This window comes from Helicoverpa zea, chromosome 23 (genome assembly GCF_022581195.2).
Source record: "Helicoverpa zea isolate HzStark_Cry1AcR chromosome 23, ilHelZeax1.1, whole genome shotgun sequence".
NCBI lineage: Eukaryota > Metazoa > Arthropoda > Insecta > Lepidoptera > Noctuidae > Helicoverpa > Helicoverpa zea.
Window position 1 is genome coordinate 3522911 of NC_061474.1, and position 18994 is coordinate 3541904.

At 36.9% G+C, this 18994-nt stretch overlaps 2 protein-coding genes across 3 annotated transcripts in view; one reads left to right on the forward strand and one right to left on the reverse strand.

The window, feature by feature from the left end:
* The window catches only part of LOC124642097 (equilibrative nucleoside transporter 1), a 51439-nt gene extending 41061 nt beyond the window's left edge, over nucleotides 1-10378 (forward strand). For both annotated transcript variants that reach the window (XM_047180402.1, XM_047180403.1), the window contains 2 exons: nucleotides 7332-7528; nucleotides 7897-10378. In XM_047180402.1, coding sequence (XP_047036358.1) covers nucleotides 7332-7528; nucleotides 7897-8032 — 333 coding nt within the window. In that variant the 3' untranslated portion in view covers nucleotides 8033-10378. The remainder of the gene's footprint in view (nucleotides 1-7331; nucleotides 7529-7896) is intronic.
* Nucleotides 10379-16063: 5685 nt separating this feature from the next.
* On the reverse strand, nucleotides 16064-17371 carry LOC124641956. Its single transcript, XM_047180227.1, has 3 exons — nucleotides 16861-17371; nucleotides 16603-16791; nucleotides 16064-16516 (listed from the first exon to the last, which is right to left on the reverse strand). Exons 1-3 carry the CDS (start codon nucleotides 17255-17257, stop codon nucleotides 16215-16217), a joined length of 888 nt encoding a protein of 295 aa, XP_047036183.1. The 5' UTR covers nucleotides 17258-17371; the 3' UTR covers nucleotides 16064-16214.
* Nucleotides 17372-18994: the final 1623 nt, after the last annotated feature.

An 18994-nucleotide genomic window follows, 5' to 3' on the forward strand; every position in this document is an offset into this window, starting at 1 on the left:
GGTTAAATCTTAAAGCTTCGTTTCGGACACATTCCATCAAAACATGTTGAACATCTTCGACTACTCCACATTCGTCACAGTTTGGTGATGTAACCTTTTTCATCAGAAAACTAAACTTTTTTGATGGGATGTGACCGGCACGAAGTCTTAACGCCATAACTAAATCTCTTCGACTAATCATATTTTGGTCTATCCAATTATACAGAGGGAGCTGTGGTTGGATGGTCTTGTACCATATTCCCTTTTCTGTTGATCGCCGATTAAAATATTCACTCCACACGTCTACACATTTCTGTCTAATTATTTTGATGTAATCAGTAAAAATAGGAGAGATATTTACGGGTATTCCATCAGAAACAGCCTGGTTAGCAAGTAGATCCGCTCTTTCGTTATCTTCAATCTGGACGTGAGATGGGATCCACTGTAGGACTACTGTAACCGAGCTATGACCAGAACTGAATATAGACTCCAAAATCTTGTAGGCTATCGGTACTCCTCGCACGGGCGAGGTGCAGCGAGCCAAGTGTTGCAGTGCGCTCTTTGAGTCTGTTAGGATGACAAACTTATCATGGGTAATTGAGTTACAATAAGAAAGAGCCTCTGCTATTGCAATTAACTCGGTATGCATAATGGAGATATCAGAATCTATAGCAAGCTTGCTGGACACACCCAATTGCGGGTCCCAAACAGCAGCCCCACTACCAGCCCCAGTTTTAGAACCGTCTGTGTAAACCTTATGAAAATCAGCGTATTCTTCTTCTATAAATTCCGTACAAATTTGTCTCAACTGGTTACAATTATAATCCCGTTTAGGTTTAGTTATAGTTGGAATGGTATGTTTGATGGCTTTGAGAACATTGATGTTACTGACCCATGTCTCAAGGGAAAACATTTCGATCAATTTGACGGAGTGTAAAGTAGAAGTTTTAAGCTCGTCATAAATTGAGATCAATAAAGGTTGCTTCCTACCTCTCCAGTAATGGGAATTCTGAATGCTCGAAGTCAATATTTTGATCAAACTAATTGCAGCGCTTCCCTGAAAAGACATAGATTTCAAGCAGAACTTGCCTCCTAGAAATTTTCTACGAACATGTAATGGTGGTAAACTCAATTCACTCTCCATCACGTGAATCGGAGTGCTTCTAATGAAGCCACCAATGACACGAAGGGCTTTATTTTGTACTTTATTTAGTTTAGACAAATGACATTGGTAGCTACAATCGTATAGAAAACTGCCATAGTCTAATCTGCTACGGATTATTGCGATATATAGCCTACGTAAATGTTTAGGGTGAACACCCCAACCAGGTCCCGCTAGGATTTTTAAAATATTTATAAATTTCAAGACTTTTTGAACTGACTCATTAATGTGTTTCCCCCACCTAAGCGACTGATCCAACCACATGCCCAAGTATTTAACATTATTTACTGTATCAATGTTACTGCCATTTACTTTTAGATTAACAGGTATCCTACATATTCCTCTCTTAAAAATACAGACCTTAGTTTTAGTAGCAGATATTTCTAAACCTAGATTACAAACTATGGCATTGAAAGCGTTCAGAGCAACCTGCAATTCCGAGATGACTGTATTGATGTTGGAACCAGATTTAAATAAAACAAAATCGTCAGCATATTGAGATATATCAACATTCGTTATAGTTTTACAGACCTCATAAGTTGCTATGTTAAACAATAAAGGGGAAAGTGGGTCCCCTTGAGCCAATCCCCGACCTGTAGACCTGCAATATTCCTTGTTATTAATTATAATTTTAAGTATTCTTTCAGTCAGGAATCTCCACAAGTATGAGCATATTTTGCGACCCACTTCAAGTTTATCAAGTATGTTCAACAAACTAACAGTATCAACATTATTGTAAGCGTTGTTGATGTCAATAAAACAACCAACAGTGGCTTGATTTGAAGCAAAACCAAGTTGAATCTTTGTCGCCAAAATATTAAGACTATCCAAACATGACTTAGATTTACGAAAGCCTATAGTGTTATCCGAGAATATGCATTTGCTTTCTAGAAACCACTCTAATCTTTTGTTCAAGATAGTATGAAAGATTTTACAAAGGCAAGACATTAACGAAATAGGTCTCAACGAAGATGATAGTCCAGAGTCTCGTCCTGGCTTGGGAATAGGAATGATTAATATATTACGCCACTGTTTAGGAACAAAACCAAAATCGAAAAATGTGTTATATAAAGAAAGTAACAATGATTTAGCAATGTCTGGCAGATTCTTGATCATGGAAAATGAAATATCGTCGCAGCCAGGTGCCGTGTCTTTTGATTTTATAGAATTTTCCAGTTCATGAATAGAAATTGAAGCTTCTAGTTTATAGTTATGTGATTGAAAGCAGGGTTCAGGGGAAGAAACGTAATCAGGCGTTAGGTCATCGAGGAGCTTTTCCGCTAAACTTGGGTCAACGTTTTGGAATTTGGATTTACGGCCCTTTACCCATCTCATTTTGCGCCACATATCACTAGCAGAGGTTGTAGAATCGATACTTGAGCAAAAACCTTTAAAGGAAGCACCTCTTGCCTTACGTATCAACTTTTGCGATTCCTGAATTTTTTCTTGCAGAAGTGTATAATTTTGTGGTGTTGGGTTGCGTCTAAAGTTCGCTAAGGCTAACCGTCGTACTGCCACGGACTGAGATAAATCTGGACTCCAGTATGGTTTTGGTTTAAACTTAGAGCTGATATGTTGAGGAATAATAATCTGAGGGATGTACTTACCTGCTGCCTTCTGTAAAGTATTTTCAAAGAAGTCATAACACAACTGTGGGTCTGCAGGGATGTCTGATTCACGGAGAATGCTCTCTACGAATGAAGAATACTTTTTCCAATCAGATCTTTTAAAATTTCTTTTTCTAATAGTTTGCTTATCTACATTAAAATTGGTGGTCAATTTAATCATTAAGTGATCACTCCCTAACGATTCATTTGTAACTTTCCAAATAAAATTTAAAGCCAAATCCGAAGAAATGAAAGAAATATCCGGGGAAGATTGTTGCAAAACGTTATTAACTAATCTCATACGAGTTGGACTTCCATCATTAACTGAAATAAAGTTATGGTCAATCATTGAGTCAAAAATTTGAGATCCGCGTTGATCAGTTTTATATGACCAGTTGGAGTGGTGGCCATTAAAGTCACCTAAAATTAAAGTTTTCTTATTTGCAATCGAGAACAGATGATCCCAGTCTCTTTGTAAAGTACGAACAGTTGAAGGGCAATAAATAGCAATTATGTTCTCAATATGCTGACAATTCAACAATTTAATGCACAGAAGCTCAATACCTGCACTAAAGTTATTTAACTTACATAATTGAGCGTTAATTGATCTATGCACAATACAAGCTACACCGCCATAACCATCGTCTCGATCAAGTCTAAAAATGTTGTATTCATTAAAATTAAACGGACTGTCGGGTTCAAGCCACGTTTCACTGATAACGGCAATATGAATCTTATCTTTAAATAAAAGTTGTTCGAATAATGTAGATTTCGGTCTTAAACTTTGTGCATTCCATTGTAAAATGTTAAATTGAAGGGAATTATTGTGACAATCCATTAATAAGTTTACTTATAATTGAGTTTTCTGGCAGGTTTTTAACTATAATTTGTACTAACCATTCTCCTATTATCTTAACTACATTGTTTACTTTATTTATGAGCGAACCTTCATTTATCAATGCCTTTGCTATTCTACTAATTATTTGACTAAATGTCGTATCCGTTGTATCGTGGTCGTTTGATGCCTTTCTACGATGAATACTGGACTTCTTTGGTTTGTCAGGTTGCTGCGGTGACTCATGTTCTTCACTCGTGAACGACGTAGATGACACTTCCGAATCGCAATCCATATCGCCAGCGACCGCGGGAGCGGACGGGCGCGCCTGTCTATGTTTTTTATGTTGAGTTAGCTTCTGTTTTGGTTCCGGATTAGAACGCAAAGTCGATGACTGCTTTTGTGGAGATAAAGTGACAGTTGATTTTGTTATGTCCGCATATGTTATATTGTCATTATATTCCTGTACCGGGTTAATGATTTCCCGTGCATTGTTGTTATCATCTTTCTCTGGTAATACTACTTTATTAACTTGGGACATGGAGGTAGGAGATGGAGGTACATATAACAACAATGCTTTACGGTATGTACAGTTAAATTCGTTCATTAACTCTCGCAGTCTTTTTTCTTTAAGGTACACTGGGCATTTCTTATCTAGGGCTAGATGATTAGCCTTACAATTTATGCAAACAAATCTGCTTATGTCACAGTTTTCGTGTTTACCGCCGCATTTAGGACAAACGACTTGAGTAGACGTACACATCTTTGCAATATGACCGTATCTCCAACATTTAGAACATTGGGTTACAGGTAATGTGTATCTCTCGACTTTGGCTCGCATTCCGAATATCTTAACGTGCGTAGGTACCTGTGCACCTTGAAAACAAATACGCAATGATTCGCTTGCAGTCCATCCATTAGTACTATTATCTTTATCAACAGACTCACCAGCGTTACACCTGCGATTGAGACGTCTAGCAGACAAAATTTTAACATCACAAGAGACATTACTAAGAAATTCTTCAATTGATAAATCCAATTCTATGTCTCTGATTATTCCATATGTTACCGCCACCTCCCATGATTTTTGTGAACGCCAACCCATATCGGTAAATATCTTGCAGTTCATAATTTTTTCAGCATTGGATTCTTTGTCAAACGTGATCATTAATTTGTATGGATTTATGTATTTCACGCGTAATATACCTACAATTTCGTTAGTTTTAAATAGTCTAGCTAACGCGAACTGTTTCGGAAATTTCTCGTTATTGTATATGCATATTTCAACTTTGTTTTCTTCATTACTGCACGTAATCTCTTCTGTTGATGTATGTGTTCTTGCAACTTTCTTTCCTCGCTTATTAACTGTTGTCCAACTTCCCGACGAGTCATCCTCCCTATCCCTTTTTCTCCCAACATTTCCGTCACCATCACGATCTAAACTGCCCTCCTCTTGCTGTGTAAGATCCTCTATATCCAAATGTGTTATATCTTCTAAGCCCTCTCCTGTATCACAACATTCCTCTCTCGACACGCTGTTGAGTGATTCACTCATTTTAAAAGAACCAGGCCAGATGGCCGGTGGACGCAACGTTCGGAATAGTATTTGTTATCGCAGAACCGGTAATTAGTGTTTCGACGTGCACACAACTAATCCGCCCGAGGCGCAAATCGTCACTCATACACTGATTCTAATAGTAATTTTAAAAGCACTATAGTTAATTAAAGATTAAATTATTTGCAATAAGATCGCGAGTTAAAAGCCAGCATAGACCAGTACTGTATCGGCTCGCGGTGTCGTGCTAGTGACCGTCTCGCGATTGACCGCCGGCTCTGCTCGCGTCGCCTCATAGGAGGGATAGTTCGCCGAACCGGTTTCCGTCACCCGTCAACGGCGCACGGCTCGCGGCGCGCGGCTGAGATATAGCAAGTCTAGTATTTTTAAATATTCACCGTCTTACCACAAAAACTTTTAAACGTCAGTTTAAGCCTTGTCTAAAAAAATGTCAAATTATGACGTTGACATACGGTTCATTTTGCAGCCAAAATTTTATTAGACAAGTGTAAAACAGGGCTTAAAGTTTTTGTAGTAAGGCCAAGAAAATATAACGTACAACGTTACAGTAGCTATATGTGAAAAAAAATGTAAGTGTAAAGTAAAGAAACCGCGAGCGAAGCGAGCGCGAAAATTTTTGAGTTTTGGGACATAAAAGTAGTGTATCTAACGCGCGCGGCATTGTATGGCAATACATTAATTTAATTGAAATTTCTTGGTCCAGGAGCGTACCGCGGCGCCCCTGAGCTCGCGGCGCCCGGGTTATTCGAACACCCTGCACCATAGGTTAAGGCGGCCCTGATGCTATTCATACATTTGGATACAGTTCTTGTAAGCTGCGATCTTTGATGAAATTTAAAACAAAAATAGGAGTAAAATTCTGATCAAGGATAGGTTGGGGGCGCCTGCGGCGCCCCTTATGTCCGGCGCCCTGGGCCGTCGCCCAACCGCGCCCTACCCTAAAGCCGCTACTGGAGACAGATTAATGTACACAAAAAGTTAATAAGTAGGTAAAAAGCGCTGTAAAGTAGCAAGCAGTCGGAAGCGCAAACTTTTTTGTTTTTGAGGACTCCATAAATAGATTTTTTTGCTACATTTGACTTATAAAAGGTAAGATAGCGCGGATTAGACTAATGAAGCCAACAAGGCAATGCCTGTGTAACATTGCGCGAGCGAAGCGAGCGCGAAATTTTTTTAGTCTACGACACAAAAGTACCTACATTGTCAAGCAACAAGTAGCCGCGAGCGCTACATTTTTTGAGTCTACGACACAAAAGTACCTACATTATCAAGCAACAAGTAGCCGCGAGCGCTACATTTTTTGAGTCTACGACACAAAAGTACCTACATTGTCAAGCAACAAGTAGCCGCGAGCGCAGCGAGCGCGAACTTTTTTAAGTTATTTGTTTGAAGACTCACAAATTAAACTGGGAATCATGTACAAATAAAAAAAATACAAATAATAAAAAAACCGTGATTAGAGCGAGTGCTATTTGTGTACGTTGATTGGGTGCGTAAAAATAATAAACCATCAGAAAAACAGTACAGAAAAGGTAATTTAATCGCGAGCGTAGCGAGCGAGAATTTTTTCACTTATTTGGAGGATGTTATGAAAGATAATCAAAATGATCAATTAAACATAGCGAAGGCGACTTTTTTTGAAACTTTGCTTGTCAGTATCATGATACAATGGAACTTCCTTATCAAACGGGTGTAATTTCATCGAAATTTTCTGGTGGTGGGGCGTCCCGTGGCGCCCGCTGAGACCGAGGCGCCCGGGTTATTCGCACACCCTGCACCATAGGTTAAGACGGCCCTGTAGGTAACTATTATGGTAATCTGTGATGTAGGATTTAAAACCAGGCAGCCGCCTGATTTTGCCGCCCCCTGAATTTGCCGCCCGGGGCATGGGCCCCGGCTTGCCCTCCCCTAGATCCGGGGCTGAGACTAGAAGCCGACCCCAACATAGTCGGGAAAAAGGCTCGGAGGATGATGATGAGTCCAGATTTCCTCTAGATGTTTCCCTTCGCCTTTAATAAGTTATTGGTATCCAAGATATAAGTTGCATTGGCACCATGACGTTTTAGTCGTAAAAAGTATCTATTACTGATTGCAAATACTTTTTTCACACCAAACCATATTTTTGTATAAGTTCCAATAAATTAATTATAAAAATGTTAATTTAATTTCCAGCCCGGTCCCAAATGGCTGGTGATATTCACAACAATCCGACTGGTATTCATCCCGTTCTTCCTGCTGTGCAAATACAAGAGTGCTACCCGAACGTTGCCAATACTCATCTCAAATGACTATGTGTTCTGGATCGCTTCTGCTTTAATGGGCTGGACTTCTGGACATGGCAGCTCTTTAGCTATGATGTATATTGGAGGGTGAGTATATCTCTATGAAGAACAAAATGATCAGCGATGATGTCATAACGTAAATTCTCTTGAGAAAGTAGCGCGCTAAAATGAGGGTGTTCGGAGGACGAGGGACGTTGTTAGCACCGCCCTTAGTATACGCCTTTGGCAGTCTGCCATTTTTTTTTAACCAAATCATCCAATCCAAGAACCCGAAAGTCTCGTTAATTTCATAGTAACTGATCATATTGGCTACGCGTGCCGTAGGTTTCTTGACCTATAAGCTGATAGACCTGCCTTATGGCATCTCCGCCAATATTTTCTTATTCCGTTGGTAAACCTTACATTACACATACATTAAATTAGTATATTATGTAATTTTAAACTCCAATTTCCAGCACGGTGCCGCCTGAACAACAAGGCACGGCTGGCATGATGGGCGGCGCGATGCTAGTGACCGGCATCATCACCGGCATCACATTCACAAGGCTGTGCCCCATCATCGTCACCGCAGACATCTGGCGCAGCTTGTAGCGAGCGCTGCAGCACCTCGCCGCTGCCTGGGACGTGCTTACAACACGTCTCGGGCACTGAGCGACGACGTACGTCACTAGACATCCTTGAACCAGACAAATATGTCACAGGATGTCAGGACAGGGACAAAGAATTCTTCAGAAGTGACACCCCTGCTAGAAAAATATGTCCATGGATGTTCAGACAGGGACAATTCTGAAGTCTTCAGTGAACAAAGTGTAGTCTGTCTGACAGTGTTGTGTATAGTATGTGCTCACTAGTGTTGGCGAAAGTGTCACCTTCAAGTGATTATCAGGAGATTATATCAAGGAATATAAGAGAGTGACAAAGTAAGTCCAGTGCGAGTTATATGAATAAGGTGCCTGGGATAACAGTGATATAAAGATTGTGACATTTGACAAAATGTGTTCGATACCTATATATATATTTTATGCAAGTTATAACATTTTTATGTTGTGTAGTTTGTTGATTGAGTAAATAAGGAGACATGAGATACAGTTTGCCAAAAACTAATATTTATATCAGTTCATCAGTTTGTGCCTTTTATTTAGTTGTTTGCAGCCAAAGCAACGATTGTTACTACACCTTGCCACTATTTGGGGTTGCTATGACGCTAAATGTATGTTGTTATTAAGATATAATGCATTTACTAGTAATTCCATCAGTATAAGTAAACATAAGTTGAAACCAAATATTTAACTTGTCTCACTACTCTGACCTGAATTTCTTAACTCAGTTTACTTTTTTAAATATATACATACAATTATGAATTGCAAGTTCATTTGGTGCTTGATAAGTATAATAAAATACTGTTTGGTTTTATAGTATTACAGCTAACTAACCAGAGGTTAATGTATAGGGGCTAATATGGTATTAAATAATAATATAATCTTTATAAATATAAAGTAAGCTATTGGTACCTCTTCTGCTTTGAGGCTATTCTTGTTACAATGCAAAGTACTCCGCCTTAGAATATGCTGCCTAGAAATTCACAACCAATGCAAAATTACTTTGGGAACTGGAATACTTGAAAATCAGAATTATGTAAAGTTTTACAGAAGTTACATGAAACTTTTTATTGTAACATTGAAGATACTATACAATTAAATTAAAATATTATGATGGATCGTGACTAAATTAGGTAAAAATATTGACTACAAAATACCCCTCTAATATATTCTCTCTTCTTCCTTACTTGTATATGTATGTATATAAAATAGATAAAAGTCGATATTAAAATTTATATATGTAAAGTTAAAGTTTTTAAGAGCATAAAAATATTTAATAGATAGTAAGTACAAAAAGGATGAATGGCGTTATTGTATTGTTTGGCATTGATATTCATATTTTATGATTTGACTTTATAATGTAGTTTCTGATATAAAATTGGTGATTTTATGGTATTGCTTTATTTTAAGCCATATCTAGACTTTGCGAGTCGTCGCCGCGAACGAAGGCTCGACATTTGTGCGCCGTTCGTGGTGCATGCCTCTGTAAAGCCTGGATCCACCTTCATCTATAAGGCTCTATGCTATGATCATGTTTCTCAATGCTTTAGCTTTTCTAGCATAATCAAAAACACATGCAACATTTTCGTTTTCAATTCATTAAAAAATCAGGCGTCAGTCTATCTCACTTCCTATAGACAAGATTTATAAGAAAACTTACCTTTTATAGACCCGTGGTCTCATTTAATTGAAACTTATGTTCATTTTTACATGACTAATCCAAAGTGTTTATAATTAGTAATTTATACTGACATAAATTGATTTTGTCTTAGCACAAAATTTTTAAGAATCTGTGAATGACTTTTTTTAAATCAAAGAGTGTTAACGTGTGTTTAAAGATCAAATATTATAAATAAATATAATTTAAACTAATAATTTAAACTAGTAGATTAATTATTTGTTCCTTAGCTTGATTCAGCAAAATGTTATTGACACATTTAATATTGTAGTAAAATTCTAACATTATAATTATGTATGTTTTACAGACTGAAACACTAACAATCATTGAGTAATATATATAGGCAATTTTAATTTCAATGTTGCTGATGATAGATGATAATGCGTTATTTAAATAATTTCATTAATAATTGACAATCTAAGTGAGTTTGGGGTACGTGAAATGGTTATTTGTACTGCGTAAAATCATGCCCATATTTTACGCGATACATTTAAATGACAGAGCTGTAACAATTAGTTTTAATTAAGTCTCGATTTTTTTACATTCTGTGTTCAGCTCATGCCAAATTTTAGAACAATATCTACCTGGTTTTATGTTTTCAATCCCTAGCATGAACATTGTTAGTCCTATTTATTTGAAAGTAAAATGTTATTTTTTACATTTTCTGTTTTTTATTTTGTTTTCACCCCATCCCTAGCCGTAGAATATTCAGAATAAGTCTTAAGAGGTATTTACGAAAGTAGTATACAGTATACAATTTTTTTTATTACAATATTTGGTAAACAGTTGAGAAAAAAGTAGCACTCATATTGGTGTTGTATAACCCTGGTGCCTTATACATCTTCCATTGGTTTCAAACACCGCGTAGACTAAGTGGAGATTATTATTTGCCTACAAAAACAGGATTATTTATTTACGATTTACGGAATTGTACCTATAGTTCATATGGAAAGTCCATTATATCAGTACCTTTGTATGATTAACAAAAGCTAATGGTAATAACGTTGTCATTCGTAGGTATGTACAGAGGCTAGCGGGTCAACCTACCTAAATCTGTCAAATTTTAACAATCGAGCGCTAACCTTCCACTATTGCAATAAGGTTGAAAATCTATTGAAGAAATTTGACAGATTGGTACATGTCGCACAAGGTTTGGTCAGTTAACAGCATAGATATAATATTACTAAACAAGATTGCGCACACTCAAAATATATATTTACGAAAATGAACTCTATTCTAACGCAATAAGGTACCTACTAAATTGGTTGCATAATACACAGAGGCAAATCCGAGCCGAGAGGGATAGTTCGAACGGAGGCTGTTTGTCTCTTTCTAACACCTTGCCAGCATAAAAAAATGTTGTGATCAAAACTTTTGTCTTCCCAAAAACAATTGAATCACTTATTTATTTTGCTTTTTTTTATTTTCTAGCGGTAACCCTGAACATTCTTGGCGCGTAATCAGCATTTAAAATTTTGTTTATTTTTTTTGTATTAAATCAATTTAAACTATTAAATGGTGAAAAAGTGTTGCGTTTCTACTTGCAAAAGTGAATCCTATGGTGGTTGCAATATATCGTTCCACAGGTTAGCTAATAATAACATTTTCGTAAACCAAACAACTAGGGTGCCCATGAATTCTTGTAACGAGTCAAAATATGGGTGATGGATTTTAAAACTGTTGTAATATTGTTATAGCTTCCCAAAAAATGAAGAAAGGCGACATAAATGGCTCAGCAGTCTATATATGAAGTAGAAATACAAAAAAAACAGTCTTCACTTCGAATCTTCCTGCTTTTATACTGCTAATTTCCGCAAATTATTAAAAGCCTTTATAAGTATCTTAAGGTCACAAACTGCGTAAGTTAAAACTTCAATACTAATCTGTGTTTAATAATCTTAGCAAATTCGGATTTGTCTCACATAGCTTAATCTCATAGTCACCCTATTAGAAAGGGACAGACAGCCTCCGTACTAACTGTTTCACTCGGCTCGTTTTTTGGGTTTATATGCGCAGTCCTGTTTACTAATATTATGTCTATGGTTAACAGTAGAACTTGGTTCTTATTAAGTTGGCTACCCCTGGAGTATACTGCTGTACGTTGCATACCCTGTCTGGGCTGTCTGAGTTTGGACGGAACTTCCTGCGCAATGTGCCATTTCATAAGGAATGGTCATGTGGCTTGACCCAATAGATACCATTTAGAAGGCCAAAGTTATTACTGCTAGTTTAAATATAATCTGATGACAATAAAGGGGATGAAAATTGCCATATATGTAGTGTTAGGAAAAAATACCAGAGAAATATTTCATATAGGTACCTAATATATTAAATAAACCTATATAACCGAATATTATAGTAGATATTACTTCTAGTCTCAAAAGCGATGAAAAATTAATTGAAATCCGTGCTCATGATTTCAAGTAATTTTTACGCGCTTTTTCTCGTACCCATTCTGTCAGATACCTAACTAAATAACTCATCTAGGTATTTATACTAACTTTACACCATAAGATTGCACTTGTAATACTTCCACTATCGCTAAATCCATTTTCAAAAAATAACTATGTACCTCTAATCTGTAATTTTAAAAGTAGGATTTTGCATAGACCTGAATTTATCACAAGATTTCCTTTCCTGCCATCTTCCATCTCATATCTAATAACGTCATATTCTATCTTAGACGTCATATATTTATGAACAATAACAATTAAGAACGGGTGATCTACAAATACTTTTTTCTCTTCTACACAATTTCAACAACTGAAAAACGCAGTAGAGGCGTCAGGGCAGCTTTTTTGAAAGTTGAACCTAAGTTTGGAAAACATTTTTTTTTACTTTCATAACCATACACTTATTAACATAACCATTGAGTCTTACATGGCCGTTTACAGTTAAGCGTCCTCGTTGTATAAAAAAAATTATGTCGTTTATCAGAAATGCGCACAAAAAACCCACATTATTTGTTACTTTATACTTTTTATGAAAACCTTGCCTCTACCTTATTTAACTACATACACATACCTACCTAGGTAAGCGTATGCTTTAAGTTAATTACTCAACTAAATAATTAAGTATACCTACCAACTTTTTAAACCATAACTTGTCCGTTTTTATGCAAAATGGAACCACTCGACAAATTTCATTTTTTACTTTTTTTGAAGAATACGAATGTAAAAGTGGTCTAAATTCTTATACAAAAAAGAACCACATGATTTCCCCCTTGGAAAGAAGGTATATTAAAATTTTGTATAAGAATTTAGACCACTTTTACATTAGTATTCTTCAAAAAAAGTAAAAAATGAAATTTGTCGAGTGGTTCCATTTTGCATAAAAACGGACACTTGTAGGTACCTATTCCTTCGCGGTCTTAGAAAATCTTACCTGAACAAACAATATGGGTAGGCACCGCAAAATATAAAATAAGTCTAGAAACTTAAATCTACAATATGAAAAACTACTCGCATAAATATATCAAAGACTATAAATATAATATTCAAACCTCTTTCTTCTATAGCTCTATGGCTGTTCACTTACAAAGAGTACCTTATTAAGCACTCCTTAGTCGAAGGCTGTGAAATAATAGCTTTAACCTTCTCCTGTAGTTATCAGAAGCACCTATTTCTGTTTACCTACATAATTTATTGTAGATCTATTCAAAGTTTTAGTTCACATTTTTTTAATTTATTGTATGTACAATAGACAAAACAATTTGATTGACATGGGAAAAACAGCATGGCCACCAAATTACTTTGTCTACTGTACTTAATAGTGTCCCTCTAATTATTTCTTGTGTACCTTTTAGAGTCCATGTATATAGTAGTGCATTTATACAGTATTTATATACCTATTGTAGTATACATAGATATAATATTGCACGACCATTTCTTACACTTTCCTACTTGTGATCGCAAATGCTAACCTACTATATATGTTGATGTATACAACATGTAACTTAATTAACGCACATCCTGAAATTAGTTTGTTCAGAATCGTTTACTGAATCGATTTATATCATTTTTAATATAGGTAATTTTTTATCCCAAAAATAATTAAAACTACGGAAATTATTGTCATATTAACCCTGTACAGTCAAAACAAATTCAAATAGACCGTAACTCAAAGTAATAAGACTTCGCGTATTGTCGGCTTTTTCCGTAGTTTCGTTATGTTGTGTCGAGTCGAGCGGCGCGCGGCGCGATATTTGCGTGCGTAGTAGTATGACCAAAAAGTTCTCCAAGAATTGGTATAACTAATTTAGTAAATAACAATGCATATACATGTTAAATTAAAAATTCTGTGTATGTATTATGATCATAACATAATATTCTAATTGGGGTGTTTGAGGGTGTGCGTTAATTACGTTACATGTTGTATATGTTGGAGTGTACTAAATAGTACGATAAAATATGTATATCCCTAGATCTTTTCTATTTACAGCACTCAAACTGTCATTATCCCTAATTTTAAGAATATAAATATTATCACACCTAACAAAAAGTCTTCTAAATAAAATTTCTCCATACAATATATTCAATCTATCAAGAAATCCCAAATATAATGAATTTATTGTAATAAGTAGAAACTGAAACCATACCTTTGTGACAATAATAACGAACTTAGCATCTTTGTATCCAACTTACCTATTTTTTCACTTTTCCAAACAATTGTGTAGGTACCTACTGAAATACTATTTATGAAACACTTCCATTTCCATTCTTCACCTGATATTGTGCTAATCGAGTTAAAAGTGAATAAAGAAAATGTTATTGAAGTTGTGCCTTTGATTTTTTACAATAAGACCTTATTACTGCCTTGCCAATATCAATAGTGAGCAAAAAAAAAAACGAGTAACGAGTCTTCAATGTGTTTTGGCGGGTATTCTATACTAATATTATAAAGAGGAAAACTTTGTTTGTTTGTTTGGTTGTAATTGATAAACTCAAAAACTACTGGACCAATTTGAAATATGTTTTCACCATTAGAAAACTTTATTATCTGCGAGTAACATAGGCTATATTTTATCCCAGCTCTCAAGGGACGCGGGTGAAACCGCGGGAAAACGGCTAGTTTATAATAAAGACCTTTCGCATTGAGCCAAAGCCAGTATGTCAAGTATGAATGTAGATGGATGGTGATGGAAGACCTATTATAGAAAGATGGGCGGGTTGCCTGAAAGATGGCATGAATAAGAAGATAGTGAATGTCAGTATGACGAATAACGGGGAGGAATTGAAGCGGAAGACATATTGCGCTGACCTTAAATAAAATTGGCAATAGGGTAGGAAGAAGAAGTATTGACCTAGATGCTTTTTGATATTTGTGTTTGAAAACGAGATAAGTATTTGCTCTCTCCCAAGGCGTAGAGAAATATGATTCTGACTGTACTATTGAACAGGGTAAGTTCCGTTCTAATGTTAAAACGGCTAAGTTAAACGACATTTCCTTGGCGAAGATATTGCATACATTTCTGAAGTCTCACTGACTGATACTATGTAGATTTTGCGTTTTAAATAAGCGAAAGTTTTAGCCGCTAAATAAGGAGTAGGTAGTCATTGACTTTCGTAGTCTTTACACTGTTTTATAGTGATTAACTTATGCGTCTACAATGACTGTAATGATGACAAATTCTCAATTTTATCTGCTGTCTAAGATACAGTTTTGTAGTCACAGTAGGTAACATCATGACACCGTGAAAAAGAAGGGCCAAATATAATAATATTGCTAATTATTAGATGGCCCAAATTATGGTCAATCTTCACCATCGCTTATAGAAATCGACAGTCGAAGAGCCAGATCCTATGGACTAAATTGTTCCATGAGTTCCATTACACATAATGTAAGTATCTTCACATACAATACCTTTTTTTACTTTGAGCAGGTACAGTAATATTTCCTAGGCTAATTTTGTAAGTCGGGATATCGTATTACCTACTTAAGAACTACATAGACATCATAAACTTGACTGACCGGGCGGCTTCAATTAAACAATAACATTTCATTTTCATTTTATACTAATTTAATCCACATAACACGATTAGCTGTTACCTGTCCTAAAAATCGACCTCCCATAGAGCATACCAGGAAAAGCAGGGCAATATTATATGGTGTATTGTTTATGAATAATGGCTCTGGTGAAAGTTCATATATATGCAGTTCACATCCTTAAGGTATATGGCCCTGATACTATAAATAAAGCCCTAGGGAATTTTTATGGGCCAATAGAATATTTTCACATGCCTTTTTTGGGAATCGTTCCGGATATTAGAACTTTGTTTTAGTCACTTCGGTACTTGTAGCTTATTATGCAGGTACTTAAATAAGGGTGAAATAATGAACGATCAGTAAAACGACAGTTTCTTTATTGTCTTTCAATAAATAATAATAAATATCGTCAATAAATAACTCGTCTAGACCCTAGCCGTTTCATTGGTGCGTGCGTTAAAACACTATGTACAATGCGTTTCCCGTGCGTATTTACATGAGGTAGGTTCGTTTAGTAGGTTGCTGAAGATGATGAGGACGAGGAGACAGATGACACGCTGGAGTAGCTCGGAGACTGGTTTGAAGCTGCTGATGAGCTTGAGTCACCAGGGTAGTATGAGCTGTAGGCAAGCTGGGAGGGATCCCAAACTCTCGCGTAAGGGCCACCGCTAGCAGGCTCCCAGGCAGGGCTGTAGGAGTCCTGAGGTGCGGAAGGCGCGGGGGTGGAGGGAGGTCCGTACTGATTGGCCGGGGGACCGTATTGGGGTGCGGGAGATACAGTCTCCGCGGGCGGCATCATCATCATGGGCATGGCTGGCAACAAACACAAAAAAAGTTAAGTATCAATAACTAATTCCATACTGGTCATTGTGGTCTATTTTTACTTTTTGACGTCTTACCTCCTTTCTTCATGATCAGGTTGTAGATCAGGAATCCGAGGACAAGGGTGATGGCCAGTTTGCTGAGGATCAGGGCCTTCATGGCCTTGATGCCGATGATGGCGACCAGGATGGGCATCAGCGCCTTCATCTTCAGCTTGAGCAGCAGCAGAACGGGCAACAGCAGCTTCTTCTTCAAGATGCCACGAGCTGGAAGAAAATTGGATTAAGTCTCACTTTCAAGGTTATATAAGTAAGTTTTTTTTGTCCTCTCATTACCTTCACCGTTTTCACTGTCGGTTTCGGGGAATTCCACATCCAGACCCTTGTCGGCTCTGTAGGAGACCTCGGCGCCTTCGAAGAGGAACTCAGGCAGCTGGAACCTGACTTCATTGTTGCTCAGGTACCGGCTCACGCGCTCGAAGATCACCTTGTCGATGTTCTTGTCGTCGAAAGCCCTCGCGGACTCCGAGCTCACTCCCAGCTTTGTGTCCAGGAACGAGAGAACTTTCACTTTGAGACATGACATCGGGGATTCAGCTTCGAAACAATCACTGATCACACTCTGGAGCAACTCATCACTTGTCCGTAAGCGCGCCGTCTGAATCTCATTGTCCTTGATGCTGTAACCGCGAACGATGGCGACGGAAGCCAGGAGTAAACACAGACACTTCATTTTTTTTTGTTTTTATTTCACTTTGTCATTAGATTTGATTAATTAGACGTTCGGCCCGGCCGGTTAATGGAGCAACAATGATTTAATTTTTCAATGGGCTTGGTTTTTATACTGTGATCCTTTGCACTGCAAGGCACGCGTTCCTCGGGCGTGCCTCGAATGCTGATCGCTTTCATACTTGGCAAACTATTTATTTTCATTTAAAGAAAGTCCTGGCGGTGAGAGTGATGTATTTTGGCGTTGATATGAAAAATATTAATATCAATAATTTCAAGAGGCTTTCATATTTTCTCGAGGAATTTCAGTACCTATTAAGAATTTGAAGAAGACGGTGGGGGTTAATTAATAAACCCTTATCTTAATGCATGTATAAAGTTTTTGTTTATGTATTCGTAGGTAAAATGAACATTGAAAAACTCCAAGGATTGAGGGGATTCCTCTTCTTTTATGGAGTAGCTACCCCGCTTATCGTTTTCAGATGTAGTTTTCAGTACAAAACGATAGACATGGCTCCATTGAAGTTGAACTAAGTTACAAACAGTAAACAAACACTATAATACTATCTTTACTATTCTTACGAACAGTTATGTGGTTGTAACCTTTCTAGTCACGTTCATTTTACTACAGATTTTATGTAACAAAGGAAATAAAATACTGTAGTCAGAATTGAGAAGAATGTGCGTCATTGTGTTTTTCTAGAATAAGGTTCTATATGTATAAACATCTAAGGGAATACAAAAACTTTTACCACAAATAGGGTATCTTGTTATGTTTTACATTGCCGAAGCATTTCTTCGCCACACTTAAATCAAATTATTGCGGTACACATACATCCTCCTCCCCCCGAGCTTTTTCCCAACTATGTTGTGGTCGGCTTCTAGTCTAACCGGCTTCAGCTGATTACCAGTGTTTTACAAGGAGCGATTGCCTATCTGACCTCCTCAACCCAGTTACCCGGGTAACCCTATACCCCTTGGTTAGACTGGCGTCAGACTTACTAGCTTCTGACTACCCGTAACGACTGCCAAGGATCCATTATAAGGATATTGCCGTATATACATATGTTTTACAAAATCATTTTTACAGGCTGAGCTTTAGTGAGTGTGAGAGTTTTTTTCATTTTACCTCAATAACAGTACGACATCCCTGAACGAGCAAGCGGTCAGTTTTGTAGAAGTCGCTAAGGAGATTTTCTTCCATGCTTAGTTAAAATCTGTGTAAAATTGATCGATGTTCCATGTACAACTTGTTGCCATAGTATTTTTCGCCTATTAACAGTTTTTATTTCATTGGATTTGCAATAGGCCAAACCAAAGCCGCCATAAGTTGCCAGATTAAAGAGTCATTTTTACTACCCTTGCAGTGTTTTTCAGAGCTTTTCTTATTTGGAAAGTCCTAATGACCGGTAAATTATGCTTAGCTTATATAACGATATGCTTGTTTATGAAATATTATAGTACTTGAATTCGCCTATTTTTAATAATACCATTCTGAAGGGTCTTACACTAAACATTGGCGAGCAGCCCCACACTATAACATTTTCGCCTCCTACGTTTGAGAACTTTCTTGGTGTACTTTGGTTACATCACATGTTTTGGAAGTGACTAAAATCAATTATTTATTTAGAATTCTTCAAATCCCTTTGTTTTATCAGATAAAAAAATCATTTTTCAATACTTGTTCAGAGCAACTTTCACCTTTGCTAGAAAACGCCAACTACAGTATGGACGTGCGGTG

Bases quoted from the DNA above. Each gene is read 5' to 3' on its own strand.
- LOC124641956 (XM_047180227.1), bottom strand. From the start codon at position 17,257: ATGAAGTGTCTGTGTTTACTCCTGGCTTCCGTCGCCATCGTTCGCGGT. The intron at 16,792-16,860 runs GTAATGAGAGGA...ATTTTCTTCCAG, and splicing joins CGACAGTGAAAACGGTGAAG to CTCGTGGCATCTTGAAGAAG. The intron at 16,517-16,602 runs GTAAGACGTCAA...GTTTGTTGCCAG, and splicing joins CCTGATCATGAAGAAAGGAG to CCATGCCCATGATGATGATG.